This window comes from Equus przewalskii, chromosome 29 (genome assembly GCF_037783145.1).
Source record: "Equus przewalskii isolate Varuska chromosome 29, EquPr2, whole genome shotgun sequence".
Classification (NCBI taxonomy): Eukaryota; Metazoa; Chordata; class Mammalia; order Perissodactyla; family Equidae; genus Equus; species Equus przewalskii.
The window spans coordinates 26,333,354-26,346,704 of NC_091859.1; the positions used below are offsets into that span (position 1 = coordinate 26,333,354).

The 13,351-nt window shown below is 44.4% G+C and overlaps 1 protein-coding gene and 1 long non-coding RNA gene across 2 annotated transcripts in view; one reads left to right on the top strand and one right to left on the bottom strand.

The window, feature by feature from the left end:
• Positions 1–6,986: 6,986 nt before the first annotated feature.
• LOC139080376 (uncharacterized) lies at positions 6,987–12,017 on the bottom strand. Its single transcript, XR_011534849.1, has 2 exons — positions 11,697–12,017; positions 6,987–7,292 (listed from the first exon to the last, which is right to left on the bottom strand). It is a non-coding gene; the product is annotated as an uncharacterized lncRNA (long non-coding RNA).
• DRAM1 (DNA damage regulated autophagy modulator 1) overlaps positions 11,763–13,351 on the top strand; it is a 39,031-nt gene continuing 37,442 nt past the window's right edge. The window contains exon 1 of the mRNA XM_008517636.2: positions 11,763–12,605. Coding sequence (XP_008515858.1) covers positions 12,475–12,605 — 131 coding nt within the window. The 5' untranslated portion in view covers positions 11,763–12,474. The remainder of the gene's footprint in view (positions 12,606–13,351) is intronic.

Below are 13,351 nucleotides of genomic sequence, written 5' to 3' on the forward strand. Positions count from 1 at the left end.
TTGTTCTTGATCTTAGAGGAAAAGCGTTCAGCTTTTCAACATTGAGTATGATGTTAGCTGTGGGTGTCATATGTGGTCTTTACTATGTTGTGGTACATTCCCTCTATATCTTCTTTTTTTTTTTTTTTTGAGGAAGATTAGCTCTGAGCTAACAGCCACTACCAATCCTCCTCTTTTTGCTGAGGAAGACTGGCCCTGAGCTAACATCTGTACCCATCTTCCTCTATTTTATATGTGGGATACCTGTCACAGCATGGCTTGATAAGTGGTGCATAAGTCTGCACAGGATCTGCACTGGCGGACCCCAGGCTGCCACCAAAGCAGAACATGCAAACTTAACTGCTATGCCATCAGGCCGGCCCCCCTCTATACCCTCTTTGTTGAGAGTTTTTATCATAAATGGATGTTGATGGGCTGGCCTGGTGTTGTAGTGGTTAAGTTCACGCATTCCACTTCAGTGGCCCAGGGCTCACAGGTTCAGATGCTGAGCATGGACCTACACATTGCTCATCAAGCCATGCTGTGGTGGTGTCCCATATATGAAATAGAGAAAGGTTGGCACAGATGTTACCTCAAGGACAATCTTCCTCACCAAAAAAAAAAAGGATGTTGAATTTTGTCTGATGCTTTTTCTGCAGCTATTGAGATGATCTTATGATTTTTATCCTTCATTTTGTTAATGTGGTGTATCATAATGACTGAATGCAGGTGTTTGACCATCCTTGCAGCTCTGGACTTGATCCTTTTAATGTATTGTTGAATTCGATTTGCTAATATTTTGTCAAGGATTTTGCATTTATGTTCATCAGGGATATTGGCCTGTAATTTTGTTTTCTTGTGGCATTCTCTTTTTTTTTTTTGAGGAAGATTAGCCCTGAGCTAACTGCTGCCAATCCTCCTCTTTTTTTTGCTGAGGAAGACTGGCCCTGAGCTAACATCCATGCTCATCTTCCTCTATTTTATATGTGGGATGCCTGCCACAGCATGGCCTGTCAAGTGGTACCATCTCTGCACCCAGGATCCGAACTGGTGAACCCCAGGCTGCTGAAGTGGAATGTGTGCACTTAACTGCTGTGCCACCAGGCCAGCCCCATATTGTGACATTCTTATTTGATTATAGCTATACTTAAACAAAATGCACTTTAAAACAAAGACTGTAGTAAGAGACCAAGAAAGTTGTTACATAATGATAAAGAGGTCAATCTAAGAAGAAGACATGACATTTGTAAATATTTATGTACCCAACATAGGAGCACCTAAATATATAAAGCAAACATTAACAGACCTAAAGAGAAATAGACAGCAATACAATATTTGTAGGGGAGTTTATTTTTTTATTTTTATTTCTTTTTGGTGAGGAAGGTTGGCCCTGAGCTACCATCCATTGCCAATCTTCCTCTTTTTGCTTGAGGAAGATTGTCTCTGAGCTAATATCTGTGCTAGTCTTCCTCTGTTTTGTATGTGGGATGCCACCACAGCATCACTTGATGAATGGTGTGTAGGTCCACAACTGGGATCTGAATCCGTGAACCCTGGGCCGTCGAAGCAGAGCACATGAACTTAACCACTATGGCACTGGGCTGGCCCCCATTTTGGGTGACTTTAATACCTCACTTATATCAATGGATAGATCATCTAGACAGAAAATCAATAAGGAAACATTGGCCTTAAATAGAACAGATGGACTTAACAAATATTTACAGAACATTCCATCTAAAACCAAGAGAATACACATTCTTCTTGAGTGCACATGGAACATTTTCCAAGATATGTTATGCCACATTATACATAACATAACATCACATCATATTTTAGGCCACAAAACAAATCTTAATAAATTTAAGAGAACTGAAATCATATCAAGCATCTTTTCTGACCACAATGGTATGAAAGTAGAATTTAATTACACAAAGAAAACCAGAAAACTCACAAATATGTGGAGATTAAATAACATGCTACTGAACAACCAATGGATCAAAGAAGAAATCAAAAGAGAAATAAAAAAATACCTTGAGACAAATGAAAATGGATGTAACATACCAAAATCTATGGGATGCAGCAAAAGCAGTTTTAACAGGGAAATTTGTAGTGATAAATGCCTACCTCAAGAAACAAGAAAAGTCTCAAATAAACAACCTAACTTTACACTTTAAAGAACTAGAAAAGAAGAACCAACAAAGCCCAAAGTCAGTAGAAGGAAGGAAATAACAAAGAATAGAAGAGGAATAAATGAAATAGGGACTAAAAAGACAATAGAAATGATCAATGAAACTAAGAGCTGGTTCTTTGAAAAGATAAACAAAATTGACTAACCTTTAGCTAAACTCACGAAGAAAAAAAGAGATAGGACTCAAAAAAAGAGAAATGAAGGAGATGATACAACTGATACCACAGAAACACAAAGAATCATAAGGGACTACTATGAACAGTTATACACTAACAAATTGGACAATCTAGAAGAAATGGATAAATTCCTAGAAACATACAACCCACCAAGACTGAATCATGATGAAACAGAAAATCTGAACAGATCAATTACCATTAATGAGATTGAATCAATTATCAGAAACCTCCCAGGGCTGGCCCAGTGGTGTAGTGGTTAAGTTCAAGTGCTCGACTTTGGTGGCCCGCGGTTCATGGGTTCAGATCCCAGGTGCAGACCCACTCACTGCTCATGAAGCCATGCTGTGGCAGCATCCCACATGTAAAAAAGAGGAAGCAACAGATTCTAGCCCAGGGCCAATCTTCTTCACCAAGAAAAGAAAGAACTCCCAACAAACAAAAGTCCAGGCCCAGATGGCTTCACGGGTGAATTCTACCAAAAATTCAAAGGAAAATTAATACCAATCCTTCTCAAATTCTTTCAAAAAATAGAAGAGGAAGGAATTCTTCCAAACTGATTTCACAAGGAGTTTAGAGTCTAGTGAGTAGGCTGACAGGTTAACATTGTGAAATATATAATAGCAGTAGGCCAGGATGCTTCCAGAGGCAGAGAAAAATAGCACAGAGGTGAGAACTTGGGGGCTTTAGGGAAGACTTCCCGAAGAAGGTGATTGCTGGGGTAACTATATTCAGCAAAAATTTATTAAGCACTGCTCTAAGCCTGGGAATATAGCAGTGAACAAAGCAGGAGGAAAGTCTTGCCCTCCAAGAACTTACACTCTAGGAGAATACCTAGAAGAAAGTTTGCCTGATGAACAATCTAAAAAGAAAACAAACAATATATCTTAAAAGGTTAATTATGGGCTGGCTTGGTGGTATAGTGGTTAAATTCACACACTCTGCTTAGGCGGCCCAGGGTTCAAAGGTTCAGATCCCAGGTGTGGACCAAGCACCACTCATCAAGCCACACTGTGGTGGTGTCCAATGTAAAATAGAGGAAGACTGGTACAGATATTAGCTCAGAGTCAATCTTCCTTCCACACACAAAAAAGGTTAATTATGTACAAGTGAGTATAGTTTAGGCATCAAAAAAATCTGACTTGCCATGTAACCTCTGTCCTATTTCAAAACATATGGAGAACACGTTGACATTTCCTGCCTTTGTATACAGTCAGGCGACTTCTTCCACTCCTGGGAATGGGGCCCAGAATCCATTCACAGCTTAGGGGCCCCTGCCATAATAAACACACACACACACACGTATGCAGAGGGACGTTCACATGGTGACCAACACCCAGGTCTTGACATCCCCATTGTGACAGTGTCCCTTTGCCAGAAGCAGGAATACAGGGAAGAGATTCTACCCAGCTCCTAACCTCAAGAGCATATTTTAAGTTTCTTCCTGATCATAAAAGGGAAAGTAGAACTTATGCACGGTGCCTTTTAAAGAGGTGATACACGTTAGTACATGTGTCCTTTTTCTCGTAGCAATGATTATACATATTCACTCAGATAAATTTCCTTGACTGTTTCAAAAGGCTTGAAAGGGGAAGCATAGGGATATGCCACTTGGTGTAATGCTCCCTGTAACCACGCCGTTCATTGAAAAATATATTTTGACTTAATTCTAAATGTTTTGAATTACCATAATTTTTATTCACTTTAGTTCTTCTCTATTTGTTTGCTGTTCACAGCAGTGTCTGTTATCTGCCTGACCCTCTCTGGGAATCTAGAAATACCATGTAATGTTCACTAGTCCAGATGATTTAGACAAGGTGGGGGACTCAAATTAAATAGATGTATTTTTTAGTTAAGGTAATGTGAGCCGCCGTGGCAGATAAACACAGAAATCTCGAGGGCTTCAGTTTTGTATTTATGTAAAGATCCAAAGGAGTGTCTCTTAATGGCTGGGCGTGGGGTTTGGGTCAAGCGCTTTGCTTCACAAAGCTGTTCAGGGACCTAGGTTGACATTGTATCCACAACATGTGACTTCCAAGGTCATGGTGGGCGCTGGCATCCAGCCAGCTGATGGGAGAAGAGAGAAAGTAAAGAAAGCACACCCACTTTTTCACCATCCGGCCTGGGAAGTGACTCACGTCTTCGCTTGGCGAGAACTAGTCCTCTGATCCCGCCAGAAGGAAATGAAGTCCCTGCCTGTGAAGCCCCTTCCTAGTAAGAGCTACACAATGGAAAAGGAGCAGGGATCTTTCATTCCATTTGCACATCTAATCATTCCTGCCACAATGTATGTTTTCTGCTTCTACAGTATAATTTAGAACCTCATAACATTGTCATAAGGTGACTAATGAAATGTGAGATTTTAAATATGAGATCTTAACATTGAGTACTGGTAATTAAATTACTATAACTTTAAACAATATTTGGAATAATTTTAGATTTATAGAAAAGCTGCAGAGATAGCATAGAGCATTCCCACACACTTGACCCAGTTTTCCCTAATATTAACATCTTACATAACCATGGTACACTTGTCAAAACTAAGAAATTAACATTGACACATTACCATTAACTAAGCTATAGGCTTTATTCTAATTTCACTACTTTTCCCACTAGGTCCTTCTTCTGTTTCAGGATCCAAACTTGGATACCAGATTGAATTTAGACATCAAGTCTCCTTTGGCCCCTCTAGTCTGTGATAGTTTCTCAGTCTTTCCTTGTTTTTCATGACCTTGACACTTTTTTTTTTTTTAAGATTTTATTTTTTCCTTTGTCTCCCCAAAGCCCCCCAGTACATAGTTGTATATTCTTCGTTGTGGGTCTTTCCAGTTGTGGCATGTGGGACGCTGCCTCAGTGTGGTTTGATGAGCAGTGCCATGTCCGCACCCAGGATTTGAACCAACGAAACACTGGGCCACCTGCAGCAGAGCGCGCGAACTCAACCACTCGGCCACGGGGCCAGCCCCAACCTTGACACCTTTGAAAGTACTAATCAGGTATATTGTAGAATGGCCCTCAATTTGCGTTTGTCTTGTTTCCTCCTGGTTAGACTGGGGGGAAGGGGTTTTGGGGAAAATACTACAGAGGTAAAGTACCTTCTCATCACATCATATTATGATATCTTATTATATCAATATACAGAATATCAATTTATTACTGATGATGTTAACTTTGACCTTCTGGTTAAAGTGGTGTCTGACAGATTTCTCCTCTGTAAGAATATTTTATTTCCCTTCCCCTACTCTCGTCTTCTGGAACAAGTTGCTAAGTTCATTTTACATTCAAGGAGAGGGGGTACTGCAACTTTTATTTATTTATTTTTTTTAGGAAGATCAGCCCTGAGCTAACATCTGCCAAGCCTCCTCTTTTTTGCTGAGGAAGACTGGCCCTGAGCTAACATCCGTGCCCATCTTCCTCTACTTTATATGTGGGACGCCTATCACAGCATGGCTTGCCAAGTGGTGCCATGTCCACATCTGGGATCCGAAATGGCGGACCTCAGGCCACCAAAGCGGAAGGTGTGCACTTAACCGCTAAGCCACCAGGCCAGCCCCTGCAACTTTTAGAATAGAGAAATAATTGAAATTTTTACTGCCTGTGAATAAAAGTATATAGAATAAGTAACGACTTGAGAGAAATGGAATTACCAGTGCTAATTTTTATACTTTTTTATCTGATGTGAAAGAGTTAAGTAATGAAAAGTGACCAAGCTACGGAACTGTGAATTTTTAAAAGGTGCTTTTGCAAGAAAGATGACAATTTATTCTTAATAAAAGAAATGGACCTAATGCAATGCCCCGGCTTCTGCTTCTAATCCTATTGGACTAGGAAACTGAGACAACTGAATGAGGAGTTTTTGGGCCACGATCTCTAAAGAGAACAGAAATCCAGAGGCGTGAGCCCAGCTCTGGGGCTGTTTTTGCCTGGGGGTGTCTGCTAGTCAGGAGATGCCACTGAGCAGGGCTTTCAAATACTTTCTAGGTAGGGGCTAGGGGAATAAGCCTTGGAGGCCAAGGCCGTGGGATGGAAGTAAAGGAGAATAAGAAATAATCAGCACTCATATATACCGCAAGTCTGGCTTCAAGGTAGCTGAGTGGTGCAGAAAACCTCAAGGCCTAAAATGGGGTCCAGATGATGCTGAATAGCAAGTTTCCCCAGGGCTGGCAAGAAATAAACAAAATTCTCTCCACAGAAAGGCGATATCATTCAAGACCTAAAATTATTTCTAAAAATAATTTTTCAAATACAGGGTCTAGTAATCAATCCAGGATATGTGTTGCCTTAAAGTAGAAACTCTAAGGATGTAAAAACACACTTTAAGAGGGGAACAAAGAGACCAGAGTTTGAGTTTGTAAAATTATCATGACCTGGTAGAAGAAACAATCAAGTGTCTTAAGCAAATTTAGCATATGCAAATCCAGATTTACAGAAGGGATACGTTATGGGGTAATTTACGAGAGGATTCATTATATACTTCAAAGTTGGTGTTATTTAGAAAGATGAATTTATACTCAGTTTTCTAGGAATATAACCCATTGAACAACCAGGCACCTGAGATTTAGAGACATCATAAAGGGGATGTGGTAAATCAACTAATATAGGAAGTATTAATTGTGGCTACACGTAAGAGAAAACTCCCCAAATAATAGTGTTTAAGTAAGATGGAAGTTTATTTCTCTTTCATATAAAAGAAGCTCAGAGGTAAGCAATCCAGGGCTGCCTCAGTAGCTCCACAATGTCAGCAGGGACTACGGCACCCATCTTTTTTGCTCTACTATCCTCACTTATGGCTTCTCTCTTCAAGGTTGGTGACTGCATACTCCAAGATGGCTGCTGGGGTCCAGCCATCCCATCATGTTGCAAGCCAGCTTCCCTTATGCATCCTTCTTATATCACATAACACTTCTTATTATGTGCCATAGGCCAGAACCAAGTCACATGGCCACCCCTACCTGCAAGAGAAGATAAGAAAGCTTATCTTTTTGTATGGGACAGAATGTGCCCCACTCTAAATTAGGGATTTATTACCAAAGAGGAAGGGGAAATGGATGCTGCATCGGGTAACTAGTGATCTCTATCACAACAATGCAATAAAGAACTGATAGCTTTAAAAGGAAGTATAAGTTAAAATCTTGAGTAGTATTTTATGGCTACAGTACTAGGTAAGACTAACAATACAGAAACGGAGCGGCTGGCCCTGTGGCGTACTGGTTAAGTTCAGTGTGCTCTGCTTTGGGGGCCCAGGGCTGACCCAGTGGTGTGGTGGTTAAGTTTGCATGGTCCACTTCAGTGGCTCAAGGTTTGTGGGTTCAGGTCCCAGGTGCAGACCTACACACTGCTCATCAAGCCATGTTGTGGTGGCATCCCACATACAAAATAGAGGACGATCACCACATGTTAGCTCAGGGCCAATCTTCCTCAGCAAAAAGAGGAGGATTGGTGGCAGATGTTAGCTCAGGGCTAATCTTCCTCAAAACAACAAGAACAAAAACAAAAAAAACCAGGGGCTGGCCCTGTGGCCGAGTGGTTAAGTTCGCGCGCTCTGCTTCAGCAGCCCAGGGTTTCACTGGTTGGGATCCTGGGCACGTACATGGCACTGCTCATCAGGCCATGCTGAGGCAGCATCCCACAGGCCACAACTAGAAGGACCCACAACTAAAACATATACAACTGTGTACCAGGGGGCTTTGGAGGAGAAAAAGGAAAAATAAAATCTTTTAAAAAAATAAATAAAATAAAAATAAATAAATTAATTAAAATACAGAAATAACTAGATAAGCATAAATGTTTAGCGTTGGGGCAGTGAAGTAAATTATAGTTCATTAATTTGGTGGGTTAATATAGAGTAATTAAAAGTGGTAACTCGAAGACTGTAACAGCATGGAGTAGATACTTAATACAAAAAGACAATCGAGCTACTTGGGGCCGGCCCAGCAGAGTAGTTAAGTTCGCATGCTCCATTTTGGTGGCCCAGGGTTCACAGGTTCCGATACTGGGTACAGACTTAGCACCACTTGTCAAGCCACGGTATGGGGGCATCCCACATGAAAAACAGAGGAAGATTGGCACAGATGTTAGCTCAGGGCCACTCTTCCTCACAAAACAAACAAACAAACAAACAAACAAAAAGATAATCAAGCTACAAATTTGTAACTATAATTCGATCTTGAATATTCCTATGAGTAAGAGCCAAACAGAAACTAAGAAACTGAGAAAGTTGACTTGGTAGGAAATTATGGATGCTTCTCAATTATTTGTTATATAATATAGTGCAAGTTTTTCAAATTGCATAAATATATCCATGCACACATACATACACATATACAAAAACACAAAAATAAAAGATAGCTACATATATTTTTAAGGAGTTTCCTCCTGTAATGCTGGAGTTTGAGGAATTAGAAGAGTAAGACAGTTCCTCCCAATGGTTAGGGCTGCAGGCTTTTGATTCCGATAGGCCTGGATTCAATTCTGCATCTCTGTTCCTTAGCTGCGTGACCTTGAGCCTCAGCTTCCTCACCCATAAAGAGGGGCTGATATTCCGCCTTTCAATACATGGTGGCCACCAAGGAAGAATGACTTCATCCTCAAAAGGACAGTCCATTGAGACCCTTACTTTGAGTCAGTGTAACTTCCTTTGACAGAGAGAAAGTCAGGAATCATTTCAAGGGAAGAAGCACAATTTTTACTATATATCTTTTTTGGGTTTTTTTTTGAGGAAGATTAGCCCTGAGCTAACTACTGCCAGTCCTCCTCTTTTTTGCTGAGAAAGCCTGGCCCTGAGCTAACATCCATGCCCATCTTCCTCTACTTTATGTGTGGGACGCCTACCACAGCATGGCGTGTCAAGTGGTGCCATGTCCCTACCTGGGATCCGAACCGGTGAACCCCGGGCCGCCGAGAAGCAGAACGTGGGAACTTAACTGCTGCGCCACCGGGCCAGCCTCTTTACTATATATCTTAAAGGTACCCAGTGCTGGGGAGGAAAAATATTTTTTCTTGTACTCTTCTAGATTCTCAGCTGGGTCTCTGTTAACAAAAAGCAGATTAACAAGAGAAAAACAAACGGAAGTTTATTAATATGTATATCTCATATATACATGGGAGAAACTCAGGGATGAATAAGTCAAAGAGGTGGCTTGTGTATATAGCATCCTAACAAAGGAACAATAAATTTGTACAGAAATGACAGGACAAAGGAAAATGTAAAAGGCTTCCAAGTGTGGGAAACTGGGAAGGTAAATATATGCGAGGAAACTAATGGAGTAAGATTTGTTTGTAGATTCCTCTGGTGCTCTCTGTGGGCTGAGAGTCTAGTCATCTCCGGTAAGGGGAATTTATATCCTGCCTTTAAAAGAAGGAGAGAGAGCCTTTCCTGCTTCTTAATTGCCTTCAGCTCAAAATAATTCTTATGTCAGAGAGGTATATTTTGGGGTGACATATTCTGTTTTCCTTCACCAGTAAGGTTGTTTTCTAGGACTTTTGCATTTCTATTGTTTTTAAGGTATGTGGGGTTTTTAAATTTTTTCTTTTCTTTTCTTTTCTTTGTTGGTGAGGAAGATTGGCCCGGAGTTGACATCCATTACCAATCTTCCTCTTTCTTTTCTTTTTTTCTTCCCAAAGCCCCCAAGTACATAGTTGTATATCCTAGTTGTAGGTCCTTCCAGTTCTTCTTTGTGGGATGCTGCCTCAGCATGGCTTGATGAGCAGTGCTAGGTCGGTGCCCAGGATCAGAACCAGCAAACCCCACGCTGCCAAAGTGGAGCACGTGAACTTAACCACTGCACCAGGGGACGGCCCCTGCATTTCTTACCATAAAAACTTTACTATTCCAAACAGAGAGCGTTATACAATCTATGGTACTGAATGCTCTTAGAAGGGAAAGCAACTCTGTGCTTCTCAGGGCTGCATGACACCATATGTACATATGTTCGGTTAGTTATAGTTATAGTTACATACATGCTTTAAATATATCCATGTATACATATTTTAAACTACAAAATACCTATTGCCGTTATAGCCAGACAATTCTTGTAATTATGTTTGTGTTAAAAGTGATTAGCCAATTGGGTTGCTTAACGGAATTAATTACGTCAGCAAAAGATAAGATGATCAGGTGAATTCCACTTAATGTCATAACTCCTCTGCCGCAGGGAAGGTTTTTAAAATCAGATGAATCAGTAGTAGAGTAGGCAAAAAAGAAAAGGGAGGGCGTGGGGAAAAGGAAGGAAAACCAGGGAAGAGAGCGGTTTTCAGAGCTTACAAACCTAAGTGGAGATGTGCAATGGACGGCCATGGATGGCCGCTTTGGTGGTGTTTTAAAAGCCTGGAAGCTCCCCCTTTATTCAGTGTGGGAGTCGCTCCCCACCAGCCACAGAGATCTCCCGAAAGACAAGTCCGTCCACGTTCCTACACTCTCCTCACAGCCCAAGTGAAAACAAAACCAAAACCCCAAGATTCTTAGCAAGGCTCTGGAGACACGGCCTCTGTGCCCACCTCTCCATTCTCTGCCTTATACTTATTTGAATGCTTTTCTAGTTCCAGAAAAACAAGCAATTCCAGTTGTTTCTCCAGAAATCGAGTTCTTTTCCAGAAAACAAGTTCACTTGTTTTTCCGGAAAAACAAGCAATTTCACTTGTTTATGCATTTTCTCTTGCTGTTTCCGCTGTTTCCTCGGCCTGGAACGCTAGTCTCACCCTTCTTTACCCGGTGAGCAATCACGTACTTTTAAAGCTGTAACATCGCTCGCCAGGGAAACGTCCGTGGTTCTTCCTCTGCGCGCCGGCCGCTGCCTTTCAGCTCTGTGCATAACTCTATTTTATTTTTTTATCTTTTCCTATTTAATATTGCATACCATTTTATTTTATTTTGATATGTCAGTCTCCTGGACCCCATGGAACTATTTAATCTTTGTATCCTGTCCCCCCCCGCAGGGTGTGGCACCCAAGAAACGTTTATACGGCTGAAATGAATGCAGTGACCTCGGCCACATACCTGGGCTCAGAATCCCTAAACTACACCTCAAAATCGCTACGCTTGCAGGCGCCTCCTGAACACAAACCTCTTTGGCAGGGTTTGAAACGTATCACGTCACCATTACTCATCTTAGGTCGTGGCTTCTAGCCCCGGCTAACCCTGATCCGTGAGAGGAGATAGCGAAATCTAATTTCTAGGAAACAAATTCTCCAGGTCGGCTCTGGCGGAAAGCAGAAGTGTGGGCAGCGCACGGAGCCGTCCAGGCTCTGCTCGAGCTCGTCCCACCCCGCCCCCACACGCCCCTACACACACTTGGTTTTGAGGGGGACACTATCTAGGTGGGCGTCACATCGGTGCCTCGTGGCCTGGGGAAAGTCACCTGACACTCTGTCCCCACCCCTGCAGCAGGAGCAGAAACAGCGCGGCAGGATGCGGTGGATGTCACCACACGGTGGCCACCCTCTCCCCCGCGACGCGCGGGCGGCGGGACCTCGGAGGGGAAGTTCTCGGGGTTCAAGGCCTGGTACCCCGGAAACCCCGAGGGAAGGAGTGGCCGGAGGACTCCATCTGTTGCTCCGGAGTTGTGCAAGAGCGGGGCGGCCGGGCGCGCTGGGACGGCCAGGGCAGGCATCCCCGCCGGCGCCCCCAGCGCAGCCTGTCCGCGCCGACCCTCCCACCCCGGAGAGTCCGAACCAAAAGCGAAAGGAGCCCGGCCACAGCAGCCCAGTAGCCCCGGCGTCGCGTCCGCGGGGAGGTCGCCGCGCGCCTCCAAGCCGATCGGGCCGCCGCTTTGTGACTTCACTCATTTCGCAACAAGCCCGGGCCGCCCGCGCCCCACCCACCCGGCCCGCCCGTCGCCCGCCGCCCGCCGCCCGCCGCCCCGCTCCGCTCTCCGCCCGCCCGCCGCCCCGCTCCGCTCTCCGCCCGCCCGCCGCCCCGCTCCGCTCTCCGCCCGCCGCCCCGCTCCGCTCTCCGCGCTCCCTGCCTGCGGCCGGGCCTGCCCTGCCGTCGCGGAGCCTCCAGTCCGGCCGCCCGTGGCCGTGCGCGCCGTGACCGCCGCCTGGCGGGCCAGCACGTGCGCAGCCCCCGCCTCCGGCGGCCCGGAGCAGCCCCGCGCCCTGGCCCCGCTGAGCGCAGCGCCTCCCGGCGGCGGCGCGATGCTGTGCTTCCTGAGGGGAATGGCCTTCGTCCCCTTCCTCCTGGTGACCTGGTCGTCCGCCGCCTTCATCATCTCCTACGTGGTCGCGGTGCTCTCCGGGCACGTCAACCCCTTCCTCCCCTACATCAGGTGAGGGGCACGGTGGGCAGCAGGACTGGGGACCAGGCAGAGGCACCCCAGGGCAGCGCTGCGGATGCAAAGGGAAGGGGTCCAGACCCAGCTGGGGCGTCTTGTGGAAAGACCGAGATCTGACGATGAGGAGAGGATGCTCCTGGCAGCCCTGGGATGTACAGGGAGGCAGCGGGTACAGAGCTGAGCAGTTCTGACTTTCCCCTCAACACTGGACACTGAACAGAGTGGCAGCAGGAGGGGTTCAGGATAGAGTGTAGAACTTTAAGACGGGGCATGGGACAGAATCTCTGGAAGACGCTTCTTTGGCGATATTGAAACAAGGATGGGTTCTGATGGATGCCACTTATTGAGTGTGTGAGAGGCAGATCCAGGTGTGTGCTAAAACAGCTCACATATTTCGCTTCCGCTTCCCAACATCTTCGTGAAGTGGATGTCTGGCTCACTTTTTGTTTAAGGAAACTAGTTTAAGCAGATGTTGAAATATCATCAATGTGACACTGATGTCATAGCTAGGAAATGATGGGAGCAGAATTCACACCTAGATCCGTCCCATAGCAAAAGCAACACTATGCTCCCTCCAGATCTTTGGGAATCTGGCTTAAGCTCTTCTGGATGGAGATGCCCAAGATCTCTCTGGGTACTGTGCCCCCAAAGTCAGAGCCCTCAGATTGTCAACAACTTGTGACCTCTTGTGTTGTCATTATACCGTTTCCTTTTTCATGAGTTTCGGCCTCCTCCTTTCT